The 24855-nt window shown below is 33.1% G+C and overlaps 2 protein-coding genes, 1 long non-coding RNA gene and 1 pseudogene across 5 annotated transcripts; 1 reads left to right on the top strand and 3 right to left on the bottom strand.

Moving 5' to 3' along the window:
• Positions 1-455: 455 nt before the first annotated feature.
• Positions 456-5835, bottom strand: LOC117127211. Its single transcript, XR_004450039.1, has 2 exons — positions 1424-5835; positions 456-1166 (listed from the first exon to the last, which is right to left on the bottom strand). It is a non-coding gene; the product is annotated as an uncharacterized LOC117127211 (long non-coding RNA).
• A 784-nt stretch (positions 5836-6619) lies between these two features.
• On the bottom strand, positions 6620-9429 carry LOC103834501 (glutaredoxin-C6). 3 transcript variants are annotated; one of them, XM_009110569.3, is made up of 2 exons: positions 7629-9429; positions 6620-6980 (listed from the first exon to the last, which is right to left on the bottom strand). In XM_009110569.3, exons 1-2 carry the CDS (start codon positions 8055-8057, stop codon positions 6945-6947), a joined length of 465 nt encoding a protein of 154 aa, XP_009108817.1. In that variant the 5' UTR covers positions 8058-9429; the 3' UTR covers positions 6620-6944. The 3 variants fall into 3 exon arrangements, with proteins under 3 accessions (XP_009108817.1, XP_009108820.1, XP_009108818.1); XM_009110572.3 differs by having other exon boundaries at positions 6620-6983; positions 7629-9421; XM_009110570.3 differs by lacking the exon at positions 6620-6980 and having other exon boundaries at positions 7407-9421.
• Positions 9430-17916: 8487 nt separating this feature from the next.
• Positions 17917-21392, top strand: LOC117127402 (annotated as a pseudogene).
• On the bottom strand, positions 21371-24685 carry LOC103834500 (IQ domain-containing protein IQM1). The gene is made up of 10 exons (XM_009110568.3): positions 24412-24685; positions 23813-24284; positions 23431-23730; positions 23231-23345; positions 23052-23117; positions 22651-22739; positions 22477-22564; positions 22159-22389; positions 21976-22077; positions 21371-21889 (listed from the first exon to the last, which is right to left on the bottom strand). Exons 2-10 carry the CDS (start codon positions 24229-24231, stop codon positions 21521-21523), a joined length of 1779 nt encoding a protein of 592 aa, XP_009108816.1. The 5' UTR covers positions 24232-24284; positions 24412-24685; the 3' UTR covers positions 21371-21520.
• Between the last annotated feature and the right edge of the window lie 170 nt (positions 24686-24855).

Below are 24855 nucleotides of genomic sequence, written 5' to 3'. Positions count from 1 at the left end.
TTGTGTGGAAAGATCGGAAGGGATAAACAAGAGCAAATGGAATTGAGGCATGACAATGATTGAAGATTAAGTATGAATATTATGAAAGTTTTTATCTACATTATAGAGAGAAAGAAATAGAAAGTGTATGATAGATAATAAAAACACTGTGAATTAGAACACAACAGATTATGACATTAATGTAAGTCAAGCAGACACTGCAGCTGCGACTTGCTAGGTTGCACGGGTACTCCAACTTGGTGCCGTCTCACGTATCGGGTTCGTCGGGGGGACGGGGACGTCTCGGGTACGCATAGGAAACGTCCCCAATATGTGTGAGGTGAACCCGGGACGTCAAGAATCGTCGGGTACGGGCTTGGGCAGAGAAGGAGACGTTCCGGAAACGTTTCTGCAAAAAAAATAGACGTATCCATGAATTTTTGTGTTATAAGAAGTGTAAAAAATTAAATCATATATGTTTTAAATGTTTAATGTGTTTATTCTATTAATTTTGAAAAGATCAAAAGTTGTAATTAAAAAAAAAAGTAATAGTCTATGTCTCTTCGATTCTTCCACTCTCAGTCTCTTGCACTTCCATCTTCTTCTTTCTCTTTGAAACTAAAGTCCCGACCTTTCTCTCTCTGCTGATATATCAGCAACAGAACACATAAGCACTTTCCTTCCCTTCTTGTCTCTTTGTTGTTTATATCACAAGCAACAAAACACGTAAGCATTTTCTTTACCTTCTTCTTGTTTCTGTTAAAACTTATGTTTCAGACTTATGGATATTTTTATATTTTCTTATAATATGGTCGCCGTTTCTATGACGTACCCGTATCTACAAATTTTAAGTTTGACGTTTTCCGTCCCCGTTCCCGTCCCAGTTTCCGGTCCCCGTCCCGGTCCCGGGGCTGCTTAGGCGACTTGTTCTTCATCTGGGAGGAGAGTGCACACTATACATTGTCCACACGGCATGTTCCACATTTCATTAATTTTTTACACTCATATTTTCAAACCATAAAAAAATAACAAATGGCCCATTTGATCTTGGATGATCTAATCATATACATGTGGTTGACCAGAACTTGGCGGAGCAGAGCCATGGGGGCAGAGAAAGCAGCGTACTCTCGGGAATAAGGCTTGTTCCATGTTTCTGACATCAGCAACGATGGATGATGTGGAGCTCCCTGAGAACACATACAAACTCCCGTCAATGTCTCAATCTCAATTTGGATGAACAACACACTATGCGCTAACAAGATCAACAAAACCTACAAGTAGCCAACACTGTAAATCCTAAAATCTACACTAAGTATTTTATAGTGATCGGGAGTTTAATCTAGAGAAGATAAAATGATGTAGGCAACGATATCTTTAGAACACAACGATGTAATCAGTTTTCAGCAGACAAAAATGGATTTTATTGATAGATAAGGGTGAATACAATGAATGAAATGAGATCGACGTTACAAACGAGATCGATAAGGGAAAAGATCTAAAGCTAGGTGAAAACAAGATTGATGTATGGATGTAGCTCTCTCTAGAGTTTTCAACGTGTCCCTCTTCATATGCGTCGATCTCCTTTTGTAGTAAATTGAGTCCAGGATCCCCGCAACCCTTCCGCGATCTTTAGGCCTTCGATCTCTCTTCGAACAGCTCGTAACGGGCCTCTTACTTGTTCTACACTGTACGGCCCAGACCGATGCTGACCCATTCAACTTATTGACCAATATTGGGTCTAACAAACACCATGCTCTTACAATTTCAACAAACATGAGCTCTTTGTTTACTATTTTATTTTGATTTTTTTCAAATGTGCATTCATGTTGGATGTCGTACCTAGCATTTTAGGAGCTCAAGGCAAACATCTTAAAATTTATTATAAAATATTTATGAAAATATAACTAATATATCAACAGAAATATATTCAACTTTTTATATACATTAATTTAAGAGAAGAGACAAAACTATAATAGTAAAAAATCTTAATATAACATTATATTGGTTGGTCATTGTGAACATCTTCATCATCATCGTATATATATCTGTGTGTGTTAATTTAAATATATACAATGTAGATGTAAAGTTATAAGTGATAAACTAATATAACAAATGTAAAAAAATGCAATATTAACGAAAAGTACGGAAAAAACAAAACAAAAAGAAAAAACTATAAAAATATGGTAAAATACGGTAATAAATGAATTGAAAATATAAAATATCATGTAACAAATATGATGTTGAACATATTAAACAAAATAAATATAGATAATAATTATTAAATAGTTGATTAATTCAAATATAGAAATAAAACATATTTGGTTAACTATTTGAATAAGGTATGATACACACATTTCTATGATGATCTCCTCTTGACTGGATAATACATTCATTCATTCATTCATATCAGTTTATACAGGTGATTTTCAAGCCAATGTTCTTAAAAGTTAGGTGTTCATAGGTATGGCTAGAGTTATATTACTAGGGCGAATCCAGAAATTACTGCATAGTTGCCTGGAGAAGGCAGAGTCAAATTAGGAGAATTTTTCATAAATATCTATTAATTCATATAACTTTAATTACATAAAAAGTATCAAAAAAATAAAAACTAGTGAAGAAACACACTTGTTTCGTACAAAATTAGAGATAGTGATGGTGTCTTATACTTTTATTTGATATGGAATAGAACATTTAAGCTTTTTATCCTTTCAATTTCTTCAAAGTTTGTTCTTTGCAGATGGATTTACAGGGTTGGTAAATTGAATAAACCATTTATTTCAAACATGTTCATATTTTACATCACTCATTTCACTGCCTATAGTAAAAAAACTTTTTCTGATAATAACATAGTGATGTGACAACTTTATCTTCGTTCATATATAATAGTTTTGGCTTGATCTGCGCCACAAAAAAACAACATCACATATTCTCTTACTTACAACTGAAAACATGTTGCATAAAGAGATAAAACCGGATGATTTATTACCTAAATACCGACATTGATTTATGTCAAAATCATTGTTATTCACCTAATTCATCTTTAAAATATGGCTATTACACAAATAAGGCCTTTTATATACCCGTTGGGTTGTCCTTAGAACTTTAGAGCATCATTACAAGTGTTTTTAATTAAGTTTCTAATACTATTATATTAGTATTTAAAAAAATTGAAATAGGTAACTAAATTTTGATGTTATTAACAATTTATTTTTAAAACAAGTGATTTAGTGGTGTTTTAAATTTATATTTTCAAAAAGGTACTTATAACACTTTAAATTATCTACCACTTTTCAAAATACAATCAATCAAAAATACTCTAACATTTGTGTTTATAGTTTAATAATTATTCAGGGTTTAATATTTATGGTGTGAGGTTGAATTTATAAACTTCTGTAAATATTTATAAATTACTCTTAAAATTTATGAATTATTTAAAAGAGTTAATTTAATTTTTTTTATCATGAATCCATACTATCATTTGCGAAGTGTTTTTTCGAAATTAAGCACTCATGTTAAAAGTTAGAGCGGTTAAAGTCGTTCAAACCCTTAATGAGGGCTTCAATTTATTATTATACGATTAATAATAATTTAAAAAATTAAAGAAAATATTCATTTTTGATGATTATCATTATCTAAAAATATTATATCCAAAAAATTGTTTCCAGCATAATACTTTTAAAATTTAAAACAAAAAAGAGAAATATATATATATATATATATATATTTATTAAAATAGATTTCTGCATAACATAACTTATTCATCAATGTTAATCACCATTTTGGTACAAAATATATTACTTGCATATTATTGTCTTACTAAACATAATTAGTTACACAAAAACTAAAGCACATATAATACATAAAAATATATTATATATTCTTTTAGAAATAATAATTGGTAAAACTTATGCTCGCTTTTGGTTAAATTTATACTTGCCTCAATTGTAGTATAGATTTGAAAAATATACTTTTTAGTTTGGGTTTTGATTCGCATTACACATACATGCAAGCGTGATAGATGTTATCTTTTTGTATGTACATGAGTATTTTGAAAATTATTTTACGCCATAAAAGTATTTTTGCCATGATAAAACCTTTTTATTATATATAAAGAGTTTGATATTTTATGTATTATTAAATATCTAAATGCATGAATTTTTTTTACATTTATTTTATGCTAAAAATATTTCTATAGCCATATATAAGAAGTTTGATGTTCAGATTTATCATATTTGCATGAGTACTAAATTATCGTAATGATCTTAACTGATAGTACATCTCTTTATAACTGTTTATAAAATTATTATGTCTGTATCTGCATGCAAAACTTTTTGAAAAATTGGTATCAGTAAAATATTAAATTTATGATAAAATTAATTTTTTTTAAAAAATAGAGATGATTCACTTTTCTCTCGACTTTATTTTTTTTTAATTTTAATGGGATATTTTTATAAAAGCTAAAGATAATTATATTAGACACGTAAAACTGTAATTTTTCTTTGATGGTGGCGTATATTTCGGATTAATCATCCAGTTAAACATTCTTTTTACATCGAAAGGCATCCCTGTTAAACATTAAATTTTTTTTTTTTTTGATATTTTGGTATATTAAATTTGTTGGTGGGTCATCGTATACATGTTTTTTAATAATGTCAATGCCTTTTCCAAATATGAAGGAACATGTGCTGCCAAGCTCGAAGGAATCAAACTGTTTTTGTATAATTACAATTTTAGTCCTAATTGCTCCTTTTCTTCTAATGTGATAAGGCCAGACAATCTAAGTCATCATCATTCATCAGTAAAATTGAACGATCAAGCTAGGTCATGAAAACCAAAACTAACATATTAATATGAGAAAATATTTCAAAGTTGAATAAGCAAAAGCAAAAATATTTGTGCAGCAAAAGTTACATGCACACATTTTCATAACATACATAACCAATTATGTAGTAGATTAAGTCATATATAAGATTTATGAGATAATCTTAATTCAATCTATAAAAGGTATTGTTCAACTTAAAAATGCAGTCTTCATAAACACAAACAAAATTTTGAAAAGACGAATGGCAATGCCTATGACAATGACCAAATAATTGAGCAAAATAATTATCTTCAGTTTACACTACTCAATTTAACTGAAATAATGTATTAAAAATGGGGAGGCTTTAGCACTGAGTTTTTTTCTGAATTTTATTCCACTATTCCAAATACTAATATCATTAAACATTTGTTGGAACAATTGTTGGAACAATTGTTGTTTATGTTTTGATGAGGTCATCGTCACCCATGAGTATTCATTCATCAACTTGAAAATTTAAAATATACATAAAAAAGCATAACCTTAGTTTGGAAGACATGTCACATGATCTCACACAAAAAAATTAATCCCACGACAACCAAGTTGTATAGGTCGGCAACTTTTTATATTTGTTTTTAGATGTAAACTTATTTACTTACACTTCATTGCATGAGTTATATCGAAACTCAGATACATTTGTGGGCATCAACATTTAAGTAATGGCAGCTTGCAGAAAGTATATGCCTCTTTTTACCACTTCTTATGTATTAAAACAGAAGTTACAATCTTGATTCGTGTGATTTTTTTAAAAATGTATCTAATAGACATATTTTTAGGAAATCATGTTACATTTAATCTCTAATCTTATCATTTAAATTTTGGACTTACCAAAAAAATTTATTAGACTATTAATAATTGGATTTAAACAATAGATGATCCATTGGATTTATAGATAGTATAAATTAAATAAATATAATTTAATGTTGTAATACTATACCTCCATATGATAAATATTTAAATATTTGTCGATGTTAACTTTTAAAATTATAAAGATTTTTTTTTAAATAACAAAAATCATTTTATCTAACAATGATTAATTTTTAGTACTTTAAACCAATGAAAACAAATTTTAAACTATATAGCTTATTTTAAAAATTAAACAAAACTAAATTTTTAATTATTTACTCCATCATATAAATCTATGAAGCAAAAAGTTTAATTTTTTAAAAACTTTCTAAATTTGTGAAATGTTACAATATCTTTGAATATGACAATAAAACAATATTTTACTAATCTTTTTATATATATAGTTATGATTTTAATAATGAAATAACAATCCGATAATATATATATAGAAGAAGATACAAATACATATGAAAGTTTGAAACAATCTATTCAATAAAAAATATACCGTAAATTTATTATGTTTTAAAAATTAATAGACACATATATATTATAATATATACCAATTTAGAATTGAAAACAAAATATTTATATAGAAATAAATTAAAACAAAAATCCATCCGGTTGCGCGGATCGAAACCTAATTTTAAGTTAATTTTTGAAACGTTAATGCATCCATACACCCATAAGTAACTGGGTCGCCTGTGCGGTGTACCCCATATCCTGTGGTCGAGACAAATGACTAGGCAATTTTTTCTCGCAATTTTTATAATGTAAAAATACGGATGCATGCTACATTATAGCGATTATTGGTTAGTTAGAAAAACCTGCGTGTTGTTAGCGATAATTAAATGAGTGTCTTTGTAAATGATTTGATCTTTAAATCCCTTTTCAAATGTTTTTTCCATATTTTCCTAATCATACGTTACTACAAATTAATCGGCCGGTATAAAGGAAGTATATAGCATTCTATTCCAAATTATGGTCTTTTCCTGAATCTTTGAAAAAGAAATTCAATAATTGTGCGAAGGAAAATAAAAGAGAGATTGTTTTCGGAGATGCCACTTAAGCCCAGCGTCGCTGTCAAATACCTAGACGAGATCACGGCACAATAACGAAATCGTCTGGCTTAAGATGGCGACTCCCACTATATTTTAGAAGGATCTATGATTAACTTGAGGTTCTTTGCCGACTTTTACATCTGATCAAAAGAGGAATATTTCCTTGAATAAAAACATAACGTGATGCCGAGAGCTTGGAGACCTTACAAATAATAGTAGAATCTTCTTTCCTCATTTCTCTACTGTAGGATAACGACAAAAAAATTAACTTTCGAATCGAGAAACATATTTATACATATCAGTATAGATTAGAATAAAAAAAAAAACTAAAAATGATCATTCGCATTTCGCAACAAAGAAGCTATAGAAGTCCATGATCGATTAAAATTACCATTACTAAGTACTAAGATGAACTAACTAACCACTTGAATTAGTCATATAGGAAAAACTATTCAATTGCCAATCAAGATATATTATTGTCAAACTAATTAATTTTTAGCAACATTAAGATCAATGGATATATACATCTTGCATTTTTACCCATGATCTTATGGTTATTTAATATCTCTCAACATGATATGATAAAAAAAAAAAAAAAAACAAGAATAAATAAAATTGAATCTTTATACAACTAGATTATATTTTATTAGTCCTAACCAGTCCGATGATTCATAAATAAGTTTGATGATTGATGTATATACTTTAGCAAGTGATAGAGAAAATGAGAAAGCAAAATTACATAAAATTCACTACTTACACATCTTTAATTATTGTTTATCATAATTCATTTTATACATGGGTGTTTGGTTCTGATCATCGGATAATAATCAGAAAAAAAACCCTAAGTTTCTGCTTTTTGATACTATTAAAAAGCAAGTAAGTCATACCCAAAGAGCTCCAACTTGGACAAGCTTAGGGACCAAGTGACTACTTAGATGAAGAGCAACAAGGGACTCAAGACCACCGACATACTCACGGCCAATGAAAATCGCCGGCGGAGGAACAACGACGGAGCCGCCGCCGGAATATTCTTCTTCAAGAGCCATGGGGAGAGAGGAAACCTCGTGGTCATCTAGCTCGATGACGGTGGGGACGACTCCGATTGTTGAAAGGAGTCTTTTCATGACGTGGCACATGCAACAAGAAGATCTGTTGAAGATGATCACTGGATGCTCCGATATCAGCCGTCGGATCTTGGCCTCCGAAGATTCCTCTTCGTCGATGGAAAGAGAAGTAGATGAGGTTTGAGAAGGAGGAGTGAGGTTTAAGGGAAATACATCGCTGGAGAAACGTTCTAAACCCAATTCTTGCATCATAGTTGCAATTAAAGAGAGAAAAGAAACGTAGAGAGCTATTTTAGTAGAAAGTGGTGATTTTGTATTTGTATATATAGAGAGGATCAAAAGAGATTAAAATTTTTAAAAAAATAATCAAAACGAGAAACAGTAATAGTATTAGAAAAAGTTAGGAAATATAAAATAGCTAATAAAATAAGAAGAGAATTATTGGGAAAGGAAAAGAAAAAACAATGGAGAGGAGAAGAAGGGAGTGGTGTATGTGGTTGCTTACATCACAAAGTACTCTCTCGTGATGTGTTTTTTTCTTTGCTTTTTTTTTTTTAAATTTCCGTAGCTTTCTCGTTTTTGTATATTTTTTTAAATGTGTATTCTGATGAGTTAAATGCATGGGAGTTCCAAAACCGGTGGGGTAGATTTTATTGCTGATGTTGACCCTTTCAATAGCAAAAAGTGAATGGAAAAATATTCACAAGTTTGGAGTAATTCACATCCTAGTCATGTTAGGATAAGGGAAGACGACTCTCCTTATGTATTGGGAAGCAGAGGCGAAGAATTATGTGTTGTTGGTTAACTCTTGAAAGCAAGTTCTAACATGCATTGGGTTGCAATTTATTGTACTGCCCTAGAAGAGAGTTGGAGTCAGTTCTTTATGTCATTGCTGGATGAGTTTTTTTTAACACTTAAAATTCGTTATCATACCTAAGGATCATACAGTTTTGGAATACATTTGTAGGATATTAAGCCAGCAGGTACAAAACCTCTGAAGACACAAGCCCTAAACAACAGGGAGACAAAGCCCCAACTCATCATGGGGAACCATATATACTAATGAAACTAAGAAAGCAAAAGAGACTTGCCCGCAAACCCAACAAACAACTTACGAGCACAAAGGAGAGCAGTAAAAACCAGGGTCATTGCTGGATGCGTTAAACAAGATAAAAAGCGAAAGAAAAAACGAAAACGAAAGTAACATCAATTAATAAAACATTTTTATCAGAGAGATCAACAAAAACTAGAATTAATGGAGTTTAATCTTTCTACATTTTGTTGTAACTATATTTTTCTTGTTATACTATGTGATTCTTTCGTGCTCATACACAAATATAAATATTTTTAAATAAATATAATATAATAATTAATTAATATTTTACTTTTAATTTAAAAAATTTTACATGTATAATTTATATTAATAATATTACATTTTTTGAAAACATGTGATTTTGTATATGTAATATCTAGTAGGTTTAGTTATCACTTGAATATATTAGATTGTATTTAATTCTCTGAATGCAATCATAATACTTTTTGTTCTAAATATATTAAAATTTTGATTAATTTTTTTATTTTCATTTAGATTAGTTGTTCTCCTAAATATATAAATATATTTTAGTAGATTTTCTATGACATAATATATATATATATATATATATATATATATATATATATATATATATATATATATATATATATATATATATATATATATATATATATATATATATATATATATTGAAAATCAATCTACTAATTAATCGCTTAACTTAGATACTTTATCGCAATTAAACGTGAATAAATTGATAATTTAGAAACCTAAATTAACTATTTCTTTACATTGTTTAATATATTTTTGGTTTAAATTTTAAACATAATCTACAAATTTTGACTTGATTAATAATATCTTAATATTATACTTCCTCCATTTCATAAAAATTGCATTTAAGCTTTTTGCACACATATTAGTTTTTTAAAAGTTTTTATTTTACCCCTATTTAATATAATTTTGTTTGGTTATATTAATTGATGAATTCAAATAAGAGTAAAACGATACTTATAATGAAACAAAGATTGAATGCTAACATGATACTAAATATGAATTACATGGAGTATTTGTTAAGAAACATTTCTAATTAATTTTTATAAAAAAAATATTAATAAAAAAAATTCTTTAATTTATCTGTGGAAATAATAGTTTCTTGCGGCTTGGGCAATTATAATAATTTTTATTTTTACTCATATATTTATATATAATTAATTTTTATATTTTAATTGTATTGGTTTAAAACTTAAAATGGTAAAACCAATTATTATGAAAATTTTCTTAACTATATTCGATTTAAATTTATTTAGATTTAGTCAAAGTTTAGGAAAAAATCAATTCTTATTTTTCTTAAAATAAGAATTATATTAAAATATATCTATTAATATACTAATATATAAATTTTAGAAAATATAATTTTTTTATATAAAATTGATTAGAATCAATATATTCTATTAATTAACCGTTCAGCTAAGATACTTTATAGTAATTAAACGTGAATAACTGATAATTTGTAAACCTAAATTAACAGTTTTGTTACATTGTTTAATAGATTTTGGTTAAAATTTCAACATTTAACTATCTATAAATTTTTACTTGATTAACAATAATGTAATTTTATACTTCGTCCATTAATTTCATAAAAGATAATGTTTAAGGTTTTTGCACATAAATTAATAAAAATTGTTAAATTTTTCATTCTACCCCAATTTAATATTTATATATTTTTGCTTTATTGATGAATGAATTAAAAAGGGAAAATTTGGAAATTTATTAAATATATGCATTGAAATGTAAGACTATACTTATAATGAAACAAAATTTAAATCTTAAGATGACACTTATCTAGCTTGATGACATATCATATTATTTAGAAACCATGTCATTTTTGTTTTTGCAAAATTGATATGGTGATGATTCATGCAAATCAATTGACAAATAATGTTTAAAGGAACTATTTTTGTTTGGTTTTATTTCTTTATTATTTAGTTAGGTTATAAACTACTCCCTCCGTTCCAAAATAAATGATGTTTTGGAGAGTTTTTGATGTTTCAAAATAGATGATGTTTTGATATTTTATATTAATATTAATTTTATCGAAAACTGTGTGACCAATGATATTTGATTCTTATTTTTAAAGATTGGCTGAATTAATTTGATTTATATTTTTAATGTTATTTTTTAGGATTGAGTGTATACCTTAATACTTGTGCATACATCCAAAACATCAAGTATTTTGGAACAGAGGAAATATGTATTAGCGATTATACTTTTAAAACTCCAATACAAATAAGTTATCGCAAGTTCTCTGAACTTACGCTTTTGCCATTATGACAAAGCATTAGCGTAACTTTTCCATGTTATTTTATGAAACTATATAAAAACTGGACCAATCCCAAGGCTTAGTTTGAGATTCTGTTGTCACTGATTCCGTCATAAACGGAGCTGCTTGAAACTATTTTGCCTCCAAGAAAACTCACAAACTTAGATATCAAATGCTAAGTAAACTCATCGTACATATATATATAACTTGTTTTCAAAGCTTTTAGTCTACTTGGTCTTCAAGCAGATTGATAAGTTCTCTTTTTACCATGATGAGTAAAAATAACAGTTACAAAGAGTCAAAGACTTTACAAGTTCATTAGTTGAATCTACTCACATAGAATTTTGGCAAGACGTGAGTAAATACTACTAAATGAAGAAGAGGACAAGCATAAATGGTGTGGAAATAGGTTGAACTGGAGCCCATATGAAACAGACTTTGGAGAGATGTGTGGTATACGAGCACCGTTGATGGTGTTGCCTTCAACTTCGTGTCTGCCACATGTGCTCACGTACGCCCAACTTTACTTTTAAAACGTAATATAACTAGTTTATTTTAGTCTTCTTTTTCATTTTCAGTGGATCCATTTTCTTTTGTTGTGATCTCTTCCAGTCTTTTGTATAATTGTGATCAGTGACGTATTCTTTTATATTGGTCTCACCTAAAACATTATGTCCTAAGATTCTATATGTAAGATTCCATTTTCATCCATGTTCCATTTAAATAAAACCGAGTCTTTGTCAATGATTCTAAAGAAATGTTAGTGCGTTTGCGGTAAACAGTTGTATTTACACAATGTTTTAAAATCTGGATTGGACTGGCCGGTTGGACTGGTTCAACCGTGACTCCGAGCCGAGTCCTCCTGGTTAGTTCCATAATCGGATTTGTTAATGATTCCAATTAATGTATTTTTCAAAAATATAATACGTATTCCTTTTGTCAGCAACATTAAACAGACTCACATATACTTACAAACCAAAGAGTTTATTCTACAAACCAAAGTGATAACTCTGTATCCATATGGACGACAAATGACAGTTGTTTCCTTGTACTGCGTCCAAGACTGTCTACCCTTAAATTCATCGTTCGTAGTTATAATGAGTTATGAGTTGTGAAAACTCCCTTTCAGATTCTTTGCCAAATAACTTTCAAAAGATGGTCATTCTTTTGGTCCCGAAACTATCTTCACCAATTTAGAACAATTTGTTACAAATATGATTTGAAACTGACGTAAATTCCTCATACGACATTCCATTGCCCAGATAAGCGCTTCTACTTCCGAGTGGAGAAGTGAAAGACTAGCTCTAGTATTTCTTGTTTCCATTAATCCATCAAAACCTTCCAAAGTGCTATACCAACCTTGTTCCGAGTAAATATCTTGATCTTTCAAGCATCCTTCCGTAAAACACCATCTACCCGGCATTGAAAGTAAGGTTGTGACCTCGGCTTCCTTGATTTGAGTAACCCTTTGTATAACTGTATTATGTGCCTCCGCCCAAAGTAATGATTATGTTTCTACTAGTTTAAGAGTGTCTCTGGGATCACTATATATATTGGTAAACACTTTATTATTTTTTCCTTTCCAGATATACCATAAAATCCACGCAAATTGATGATCTTCTATCTGTAGAGAGATTCTCCCGTACAAATGATCTAGGTTTGTAAAGAGTGATTGAGTGAGAAAGATGTATGGATTCGTTGGGATCCGTGAAAGTGTCCACACTTGAATGTATTTAAATATAAAGATAATATTTCTCTATATTTGAAAAAATAAATAGTATTTTTCTATACTTCAAAAAAATACTTTTTTTACTTTTAAAATTTTTCTTTTTGTCAAAAAATGTAGAGGTGAATGACAGTCTAGAAATGCGTCATATAGTTTACTTGAATTTTTCTCAGTCCAAAAAAAAACTAATCTTTTTCTCGATGCCTTCGACCCCACTTTAGAGCGACACTATTGTAACTCCAGTTACTGGCGCCATGGCAAGGCAAGTCGATCGCCATGGGTAACACCAGAGGCGTGCCTACAGTGTATTGAAAAATGCATTCGCCTTAGGCCCCCGAATAATACTACGTTTTCTAGGACTCCAAAATTTAAAATAATTTCTAGTTTAGTTGCTTAAATTTATTTCTAAAAAAAAATTTCCACGAGAATCGAATAACTCAATTTCTAAATTCATATACTTTTTTCTTATAGGACATAACATAGCATATTTACGTAATAAACTTATTCTTATAAGTGTTAAACTTATGTATTTCGCGAAGGTGATATATCGTATTAGAAAATTGTTTTTTTTTAATTGTTGTATATAAATTTATTTTTAAAACTTGCTTTAGGCCCCTAATACCCTTGCACGGCACCGGGTAACACACATGCAAAACAGGAATGAACTTATGATCTATTTTGATAAAGACAGTAAAAAGAAAACCAAAACACCAATTCCACTTGATAATATAAAAGCTTAAAACCAAAAAAAAAATTCACAAGTACTAAAATCTAAAAGAACAGAACTAGAAAACCTAAAACTCGACATTATGACTGAAAAGTTTTGCTTGATAAGAAAATATAGTACTATATGAGAACATAGACACTACAAGAAAACAGCGGTATTCTGACGGACGTTCCGACGGAAAATGAATTCCTCGGAATATACCGAGGAATTTCCGAGGCAATTCCGAGGAAACACAAAATTTGGCTTCCTCGGAATTTCCTCGGAATATTCCGACGGAATTCCGAGGAAAATTCATCTCGTCGGAATATTCCGACGGAATACCGAGGAAACTAGTATTCCTCGGAAAAAACCGATGAATTCCGAGGAAATATTATAGACGTTAGAGAGCCGTTGGAGAGCCGTTGGGGGATTTTAAAAATTCCGAGGAAATTCCGACGAACTAGCCGTTTGCATCGGAATTCCGTCGGAATTTCCTCGGACTGTCGGCAGGATTTCAACTATAAATACAAGCACCCCTCTTCCTCTTCATTCACTCCATATCTTCATCCTCCCTCTCACTTTCTTTACACACGAATTTGATTCATAAAAAACATGTCTTCTTCAAATTATTTTCGTTCTTGGATCGATCGACCTCATTTGGATCCGAACACGAGATTGCTTACGGAAGAATACCAACAAGGTATAACCGAATTCATGGGGTTAGTTCACCGACAACCGGAAGCAAAAACAGGTATGTTAAGATGTCCTTGCTCTAATTGTAAAAATAAAAAAGTTATTAACAATGGGATGTTTGGACTCATCTATATTTGAGTGGGTTTACACGAAGTTACAAAATTTGGTATCATCATGGAGAAACTGATTATGAACATGGTAGTACTAGCGAACCTCAGCCAGCGGTTAGATTAGAAGATCCAATTAGAACGGATGTAGATTACGGTGTAGGTACTGAGCAGATGGTAAATGATCATTTTAGAGGGGAAGATTTACCCAATGCCGAAGCTAGGAGATTTTATGATATGTTGGATGCTGGAAAGCAACCATTGTACGAAGGTTGCAGAGATGGTCATTCAGCTTTATCATCTGCTACAAGATTGATGGGCATTAAGACGGATTATAATTTGGCTGAAGACTGTGTGGATGCGATTGCTGATTATGTAAAAGGTATTCTACCCGAAGATAATGTAGCTCCTGGCTCATACTACGAGGTTCAGAAACTCGTAGCTGGTCTTGGTTTATCGTATCAGGTAATAGATGTATGCAGAGACAACTGCATGATTTATTGGAGGGCGGATGAACAGCGGGTTTCATGCAAATTTTGTGGGAAGCCTCGTTATAAAGATACGAGTGGAAGAGTTCCAGTACCATATAAAAGGATGTGGTATTTGCCTTTGACGGAAAGGTTGCAGAGGCTGTATCTGTCTGAACGCACAGCGCAACCAATGAGATGGCATGCGGAGCACTCAACAGATGGTGAGATCAGACATCCTTCAGATGCAAAAGCGTGGAAGCATTTCCAATCAAAGTATCCCGACTTTGCGTATGAGAGAAGAAATGTCTACCTTGGATTATGTACTGATGGTTTCAGCCCGTTTGGCAAGAGTGGAAGACAGTATTCTCTATGGCCAGTCATTCTTACACCATACAACCTACCCCCAAACTTGTGCTTGCGACGAGAGTTTTTGTTTCTCTCGATTCTCGTTCCCGGACCAGAGCATCCTAAGAGATCACTTGATGTGTTTCTTCAGCCACTAATATATGAGTTGCAACAACTATGGGCTCAAGGTGCTGAAACATACGATGTTTCGTGTAAAGAAAACTTTCAAATGCGGGCAGTACTAATGTGGACAATAAGTGATTTTCCAGCATATGGTATGTTATCTGGATGGACAACGCATGGAAGGCTATCATGTCCATATTGTCAAGATAACACTGATGCTTTCCAACTAAAACACGGAAGGAAAACGTGTTGGTTTGACTGTCACAGGAGATTTCTACCACCAGATCATCCATATCGTAGAAGTAGGAATTTGTTTACGAAGAACAAGAGGGTGTTTGACAGTCCACCTCCGGAAATTCGTGGGAAAGATTTGAAGACACAACTTAGAGATTTTGGTGCAGAAAGGACGCCAGACGTCGGTGGACATGAGCATTTTCCGGTAGATGGTGTTGGAAACCTACATAACTGGCACAAAAAAAGTATTTTTTGGGATCTGCCATACTGGGAGGATCATCTACTAAGGCATAATTTAGATGTCATGCATATCGAGAAGAACTTTTTTGACAATCTCATGAACACGATCCTTAATGTTCAAGGTAAAACAAAGGATAATTTGAAGTCAAGACTCGATTTAGTCGATATATGTGATCGTTCACCAAGATCCAAATTCAGATTCATCTGGTGATGACGACTCGGAAACAGACTAGCGTCGACCTTTTTTTTTTTTTTTTTTTAAAGGAAAATTCCGAGGAAATTCCGAGGACAAATAGGTTTTCCTCGGAATTTCCTCGGAATAGATCTTCTCGATTGAAAACCCAAAGTTCCTCGGAATTTCCTCGGAATTTTCCGAGGGAATTCCGAGGAACTCTTTATGTTCGTCGGAATTTTCTCGGAAAATTCCGAGGAAATTCCGAGGAATTGGGGATTTGATTATAGATTCTTTTTCCTCGGAATCTCCTCGGTATATTCCGAGGAAATGCCGACGAACATAAGGATCTCCTCGGAATCTCCTCGGTATATTCCGAGGAAATTCCGAGGAACTTGGGGTTTTAAATTGAAAACAATGTTTTACGGATTGAATAACACGTATATAACCTTCATTAAGTGTCATAACCAGATTATGATGTTTGGAACTATGAACTTTGGTGTTTTATCCAATAACAAACACTTTTTACGATTACATGAACGAAAACCACACAACATAAGAGAAACACTTATACACTTTAATAAACGGTAAAGGGAATACTTACAATTATTTTTGAAATTGTGTTATTTCATGGTTTATGATCATCTATACAAAGAATCCTCAATGGTATGCATTATAATTGTATAAGAAATGAAATACGGCGAAAATAATCGATGTTTTAAAACCCCAAACCCTGGTTCCTCAGAAATTCCTCGGAGATTACCGAGGGTATTCCGAGGAATCCTTGTTCGTCGGAATATTTTCATTTAACCGGGTTAACCTAGCCGCCAAATATTTCGGGAAAATTGAATCAAAGAATTCCGAGGAAATTCCGACGGAAATATAAAATATTTCCGAGGAAATTCCGACGGATAGTTTCCGTCGGACCCCTCATAATATTAGGGCGAGCCCGATCTTCTTCCCCATTTCTCTCTTTCTCTCCGCGCCGCACAGCCTCTCCTCTCGCGATTTCCGGCGACTCCACCGTTCTCTCTCGCGTTTTTCCGGCGAATCTCCCCTAATCCTCCCCCATAATCATGTAAGAACCCTATCCCACTCTTTTAGGTTAGATTTGTATGGTTTTTAAGTAGATTTGATGATTTTGGAATGAGATTTATAGATTTTGTTAGGGTGAATGGTAGATTTGTGTAAAATCGAGTTTGATTATGTATTTCACTTGATTTGAATTTTTTTTTTAGTTTTTATTAATTTTGTGGTTATAAAAATCGAATTTGAAATTATATATATATATTGAAAACGTTTTTTGTATATAAAATCTATTTTTTGCATTTTAAATTCATTTATATATTTATTAAACATTTTTAAAATCTATAAAACTTTTTTTAAGATTAAAAATCATTTATATAATATTTAAAAACATTTTTTTTGTGGTTATAAAACGTTTTATGTATTTTATATGTAAAATATAAATTTCTATATTTATTAAACATTTTTAATATTATGAAAACTATTTTTGTAATTATTTAACATTTTAAACATTTTTAAAACTATTTTTCGTTATTATTATGTTTTTGGGATTTATTTAAACTATTTTTAAAATTTTTAAACTATTTTTTATTTATTAAAACTTTTTTTATTAATTATTAAACTATTTATATTTTTGTGATTAAAAACTATAATTTTGAAATATGTTTTTTTTTTAATTTACAGGTCTAATGATGATCAGATCCGGCCTCGCCAGCGTCGTAGCCGGGGTGGTATGGGGAGCCAGTCTCGGGGTTCTTCCAGCCATGTTCAGGATTCCGTTTCGCCCCACAGCTCATACCATACATCTCCCTCTCCATTACTCGCTCCTGCTGCTCCCGCTCCCGCTGCTGCACCCGCTCCTGGTCCCGCTGCTGCACCCGGTCCTCCGGGAGTGATGAGCGTTGCGGAGTTGGTTCGACAGCCCGGTCGTGACCATCTTCCCTATCTCACTGAGTATCCACATGGACATGGTCAAACATGGTAATTTAAACTTTTATTTTTTATCCTTAAAATTTGATTGATTATTAATAATTTGTTCTTTTTATTAGGTTCAACCGATCCGGGAACGGGATCAGCGCATGGATCAACCGTATGATGTACTCTGCCCTCGACAAGGGACATCCGACTTTCACTCACTTTCCCGTCGAGAAGCAGCATCTGTGGTTTCGTCAGTTTGCGGTAAGTATTCAAAATTTTTACTTTATTTTTTATTTATTAAAACTATTTTTTGTGATTATTAAACTATTTTCTATATTTATTAAACATTTTAAATATTTTAAAAACTATTTTTTTAATTATTAAACTATTTTTTATTTATTAAAACTTTTTTTTTGGTAATTATTAAACTATTTTCTATATTTATTAAACTATTTTTTATTTATTAAAACTATTTTTGTAATTATTAAACTATTTATATTTTTGTGCTTAAAAACTATTTTTAAACTATTTCAGCAAGAATTCAACTGGAATTCCGATGATACGCTCTCTATTTATAACCATTTTGTCCATAAAGTTATGGACAACTATGGGAAGCAGATGTACGAGTGGAAGAAGAAGTGGGAAGCAAACAAGGTAGTTTTTAATTTATTAATAATTTTTAATTTATTAAACTATTTTTTAAATTATTAAACTTTGTTTTTTTTAAATTAAAAGGTCCCAAAGTCGATGAACGACACGGTATGGAAGGAGTTGTGTGAGCATTGGGATAAGGAAGAGACGAAAGAAACTTCTTCCACCAACTCCAACAACCGCAGGAGCGACCGTAAAGGGAAGGGCATCTACAAGCATAACTTGGGTGCCCAATCTATTGCCACTCTCGCGGATCGCATGGTAAGTTCAACCGCTTTTTCTTTAATTATTTAAGTTTCAGAATTTTATTTTTTATGCATTTTTTCAAATTTCTAATGTTTGTTTAATTTATTTTTTTTTCAAGGCGGAAGAAAATGAGGGCGAGCCGGTTGATGATCTCGCCCTAATGAAAAGGGCGTATACCAACAAGAAGACCGGTCAGATTGATGATGGTCTTGTGAGGGACGTGGTCGACCTGGTCCAAACTCAGGTGTACGACGAAGTGTCTCAGCTTCAAACCGATGATGACGATTCGACGGCTTCGACCAACTTGTCCCGGGTTCGAATCAACGAAATCGTTGAATCGGTAAGTTTTTTTTTTAAAAGTTCAATTTATTTATTTCTTGATTTTTATTTTATCATCAATTTATATTATCTAAATTTGGTTTTTTATATTTCAGTCGGTTCCAAAGAAGAAGGGACGTATGGTCGGTTTGGGTCGTCGCTCCCGGTCGGCTGCTCCTTCTTCTGCACCACCGCCATATGTTGATCCGGAAGTTCTTACGGCTCAGCTGAAGGACAAGGATGATCGGATATCTGCGTTGGAGACCCAGATGGCAGCTCAACAGGCGGGCTATGAGACCCAGAAGAGGCTCAACGAGCAGATGATGGAGATGATGAAGAGGATGTACCCGAACGAGGTGTTCCCGAACATCCAAGACCCGTAGTTTTTTTTTTTTAATGTTTTATTCAATTTTAATTTTAATTTTAAATTTTAAAATTAAATTTAAAAAATTTAAATTTTTTTTAAAAAAATAAATTTTTTCGAAATTCCGAGGGAATGTAGTTCCTCGGAAAATTCCGAGGAACTTTCTTCCCTCGGAATATTCCGAGGAACATAATTCCCTCGGAATTTTCCGAGGGAATGGAATCCTCGGAAAATTCCGAGGGAGTTTTGTCCCTCGGAATTTTCCGAGGAACTCCATTCCCTCGGAATATTCCGAGGGAAAATATGTTCCTCGGAATTTTCCGAGGAACATATGTTCCTCGGAATTTTCCGATAAACATTCCGAGGAATGTTTTGTCGAAACTTCCGAGGATTTGACCATCGGAATTCCATCGGTTTATTCCGAGGAACCATCCGACGAACATATGTTTCTCGGAGTTTCCTCGGAATTTTGTTTCCTCGGAATTCCGTCGGAAATTTCCGACGGAATTCCGAGGAAGTATGAATTTCCGAGGAGATATTTCCGAGGACTTTTTTCGTCGGTATGTCGTCGGAATAGCGTTATTCCGACGACATACCGACGATTTTTTCCCTCAGTATCCCGATGTTTTCTTGTAGTGAGAAATAACCAGTAAAAGGAAAGAAGAGCTAAGGCTGTGAATAGAGTGAAGAACACTAAAGAAAGAAAGAAAGAGCTGATGAAAAATTTAGGGGCTGTATAACTATAATATTGGATTAGGGTTTGCCGATAGATTATATTAGACGGCACATCTTACGTGTTAACCAAAGTTGGTTTAGTTTAGAAACCTAGATACGTAAAAACTAAGTTGGTTTAAGAAGAATCAATGGGGGCGTCGCTAGAGGGGCCTTAGAACTAATAGTAATGCGCTCAATGGCGAGCGCCATGTGTGCCTCGCATGGCTTTGCGGTGGTAATGCGATGAGTACACCACTACACCTCGCCAAGCGCCATGGCCAAGGAAGCGATCGCTTTTTAAAACCAAGATCAGTCCGTCGTTGGGTTCTACTGTATCCAAGCCCTTGGTCTTTCCTCGCTTAAGATGGGTTGGATAAGCAAAATCTGCAATCCCCGGCAAGAGCTTTGCGGTGGTCTTAGGCTGCTTGGTTTGAATCTGTCACTGGTAAAGCTCGTTGGACTCTGCTATTTGGAGTGTATCTTGGTTGTGGCTCTCTTTTCGGCTAGTGTCGTTTGGTTTACTGATGGTCTAGGGTTGTGGAAGAGCTGACTATGTGTTGAGCTTGAGCTCGATCACTTGATTAATCTTATTTTAGATCTGGTTCGCGGTGGAAGTAAGAGCCGATTCAAATATGTGGTTAAGTGTATTTGCGAATCATTTCAGTTAAGATTAGGTATATGGATGAATGATTATGTTTTGCGCTTAAGCTTTTGTTCTTGACAAAAGTGTCTCTCTCGGTGTTCATATGAAGTTCCAAATGGTGTTATTTGTGTTATTATATAGTACCGGTTTAGGGTGTGCGAGCGTTAAGGTTCAGACAAATTGGTCTTTAGAATAGGAAGTTGCTTCAAATCCATAAACAAGCTTCATTGACTTGTTTCTGTCCGCATTTAAAACAAGCTTCATTGACTTGTTTCAACTCTTTCTACGAAACTTTCATCTGAAGTTTTAGCTTGCCATATCTTCTTTTGCTCATATCCTTGTAGTTTCGTTTTTGAGTTTTCTCGTTTGGCTCCAGAAGGATTACGATTCTTATCAGTTTATGGCTCAGAAAGAAATGTGTTTTTTGCTGACTTATGAACAACGTCCACGTTTTTATTTATTCAAGTATTTGGATCTAAACAGCTCACAAAACGATCATACAAAGAACTACTCGAAACAACAAAAAATCTTGCAATCCATGAAATATACAAAAGATATAAAAGAACAAAGAAAGATGGAGGTTAGCTTCTCCTCTTCTAACCTATTCTTTCTTGGAGAACAAGTTACATTAAACAAGTGTAAGTTTTAGCATTTAACACCTCTAGGGCTTGGGATCCCCATGTAAGCTAACCGTGGAGAAACCCTCACTCTAGGACTCGGTCTTGGAGATGGGATTGGTCCATACGAATAGGCTGGTGAGACACGAGGTGAGAGATTGACTTGCTCCAATGCTTGTGCCTGTAGCTCCACTGGATAATCTCTAACACACCCAATTCTTGGACCGTATCCACTTGACCATTTACAAGAAAGTCTCTTCGCAGGATCAAACACTGGTCTCGCTCTCTCTTCTTGCTCTGAAGGCAACTCAACTTCTTCTGATACTTCTTTTGGTTCTTCTTCTTCTTCAGCTGTGGATTTGAATGACGACGAGTATTCTTCATTCACAGCACATCTCTGCAATACATATTAAATTTATCTCTCGTTAATACAAAGATGTTAAGAACACGAAAGGATGTAATGTTTTTTATTTGTTTCCTTACCTTAACATTGGTGAGATCAACATTGTGCTCCTCCAAGAAACTTATGAACTCCTTGAAGTTTTCTTCTGTTGGGAGATAGTGTCCACTATATGGCCATATAGCCTGAAGAGGAGTAAGACCATTTTAGTTTACACAAGATGAGATTCATACACGATGGAGAAGCAAGACATGTAACTTAAGTACCTCAAGGATCCCATCACGGGCCACCAATCTCCCTGCAGCGGTTGTGGCTCCTCCAGATAAGAAACTAGAGTGCTGGAAAACGCCTTTCTTCTTCTTCCCTACGTATAAGGTTCTAGTCGTGCTAAGTACAAAGATGGACTTTGATTCATCAGTTGAGTTGATCAGATCCATGCTTTGTTTGTACATTAGTCTCCCATCTTCCACTATCACTTCATATGCTTCTCTCTCCATCTACAGATTTAAAAGAACCACAAAAGGGTGATGAGTACGTAATCAAAAAGGTAAACCTAGCTAACTAGTGTCGTGTAAGAAACTCACTGGTCCAAGATAACTGATGCATTGTTTTTGCAGAACACTTCTTGGGTGTTTCTCAAGATTTACATCTTTGCCGTCTCCTATATCCAACCTTAGGTTTCAAATAGATGGAAACAGAGTTTAGAACAGTTTCAAACACATAAAGATCTAAGATGAATTTTTAGACCAAAGTCTAACCAGTAAAAGAATGGTTGTGAGCTCTTGCTCTCTGACCAGACATCATAATAGAAGTGCAAGTTGTGGCCATAACGATGACGTGGGTCAATCTGCTCATACAAGAAAGGTACAATCAGATTAGATTCAATCATCAAAGAGGAACTGACCACTTCTGATTTTTTAAAGATTAGGAAAATCGTTTTGCTAAAGAAAAAATAAATATCGATTTTTTTGAAGATTATTACATGTAGATTTCAAGATTATAATTTATTTATTCACACCATTAATAGACACCCTAAAACATGCATTTGTTTCAACCGTATTTTGTTCTCTAAATTTTTGTTTTATAAAGTTTAAATCACGGATATACTCAACAAAATTCATCAATATGTTTCTTAACAAGCCCTATCATGGGTACTTACCGCTTCAAGCCAATGTTGAAGAGCTAATTTCTGAGCCTTTTCATCTTTTGACAAGCCTTTCCCAACCTACAAAATTGAGACCACATTGATTTTTACATAACAACGAGAAATAGTGAAACTTATAACACCTTGACTTAAAACTAAATAGAGAGAAAGAACTTATGAAAATGAAGTCAGACCTTAGCGGCTCGTGTTCTAGCTCGCACCCATTTTGAAGCAGCAGGCTCGTGTTTCTCTTTTTCAAAGAAAGACACAGAGCTCAGGTCCAGAGTTGCAGCATCAAGAGTCTTCCACCTACAACGTTACAAGCAATAACAACAGTTAAGTTAAAACACCTTTAAAAGACATTAAAAAGATGAAAATGGATTATGTAACTCACCAGAGCTCCTCAACGACGACAGCACAATCTGCTAAGTTCCTTCTTGTCCGGTAACTCTTGTACACCTTTTGTAGCGTAGTTGCCGCTGCATCCAGCTCGGTGACTGGTCTAGGAGAGAAGAACACAAAAGGCTCAGGTGGAGTTACTGTGGGTTTCTTTATTTGGATTCGCTCACAGTTTCTCCCATTCAAAGTGTTATGAGTTGACTTCTTTGTCTCAAGAACCTTAAAACCTGAATCATTGTTTGTTTCCTCAGTATTTGAGCTCAATTTCTGAGCTGCAGCATCCAAACTCTTCTGCCTACAACATTTTAAGCAACACTTAGATTAGTGTAAACATCTTTACAAGGCATCACAAGAAGAAGATCAATCAAGTAACTCACCAGAGCTCCTCTACAAGGACAGCACAATCTGCTAAGTTCCTTCTCGTCCGGTAACTCTTGTATACCTTTTGTACGGTAGTTGCAGCTGCATCAAGCTCGGTGACTGGTCTAGGTGAGAAGAACACAAAAGGCTCAGGGGGAGTAATCGTAGGTTTCTTTATTTGGATTCTCTCACAGTTTCTTCCATTCAAAGTGCTAGGCGTTGACTTCTTTGTCTCAAAGACCTCAACATCTGAATCAGTCTTGGTCTCTTCAGGAACCTCCCAGCTGTTGAAACTCAACGACCGCTGCATAGTTGGTTTCCGATTAATCTTACGAGAGTTCTGGTGAGTAGTGTTATCTCTGTTGAAACTGTTGGTTCTTGAAGTCAAGCCTCCGTCTTTAATTTTCAAGCTAAGGGAGCCAACTTCAAGACCCATGGACACAATAAAGCCAGAGGATACTTCCAAAAAAATATTAATATAGAAACCTCCTGTACACGTCAATACAGATGAGTATCAGACTTTAAATTAATTGAAACAAAACTATAGTCTTATTAATAGTAGCTACACCAACCAAACATTGATAAAATCATATCGTCCAGACATCCCAACAACTACCTTTTGTTAAGTGATTCGTAGATGAAGAAGAACCAAACAAATGGCACCAAGAGAAAGATGAGCTACAAACAATTAAAATTTTAAACAATGTGGAGAAAAGGAAACGATGGATATGAATAATTGAATATGACCAACATAGGTTGAAGAAGACTTATATAGATATGTAGGCATAGATATGTGTAGTGTGGGCAGTTGGAAGATTAGTAATAGAGTAAAAGTCTTAATTACAAAATCTTTGAAGACGGAAGATTCAAACTTGGTGTGTCTGAGAAAGATGAACATTTGAATATTATAAGAAAAAGGGTGGGCTAGGAGAAAATAGAGGATGTGGGGGTCCTATTAGATATGGAGGCTACTGAAGGTAAGTTCATGGAAGTTATTGAGAAAATGACTATACACATAATTTATTTCAACTCTTAATTAATTTTAGTAATTTGATATTCT

Source organism: Brassica rapa, chromosome A08 (assembly GCF_000309985.2).
Source record: "Brassica rapa cultivar Chiifu-401-42 chromosome A08, CAAS_Brap_v3.01, whole genome shotgun sequence".
Taxonomy (NCBI): domain Eukaryota; kingdom Viridiplantae; phylum Streptophyta; class Magnoliopsida; order Brassicales; family Brassicaceae; genus Brassica; species Brassica rapa.
The sequence above is the reverse complement of the archived record's forward strand: the minus strand, read 5'-3'. Positions and strand labels throughout refer to the sequence as shown.

Bases quoted from the DNA above. Each gene is read 5' to 3' on its own strand.
- LOC103834501 (XM_009110569.3), bottom strand. From the start codon at position 8,057: ATGATGCAAGAATTGGGTTTAGAACGTTTCTCCAGCGATGTATTTCCC. The intron at 6,981-7,628 runs GTATGACTTACT...ATCCTACAGTAG, and splicing joins TCCAAGTTGGAGCTCTTTGG to AGAAATGAGGAAAGAAGATT.
- LOC103834500 (XM_009110568.3), bottom strand. From the start codon at position 24,231: ATGGGTCTTGAAGTTGGCTCCCTTAGCTTGAAAATTAAAGACGGAGGC. The intron at 22,565-22,650 runs GTTAGACTTTGG...TTGAAACCTAAG, and splicing joins TCACAACCATTCTTTTACTG to GTTGGATATAGGAGACGGCA. The intron at 22,078-22,158 runs GTACTTAAGTTA...ACTCCTCTTCAG, and splicing joins CCCGTGATGGGATCCTTGAG to GCTATATGGCCATATAGTGG.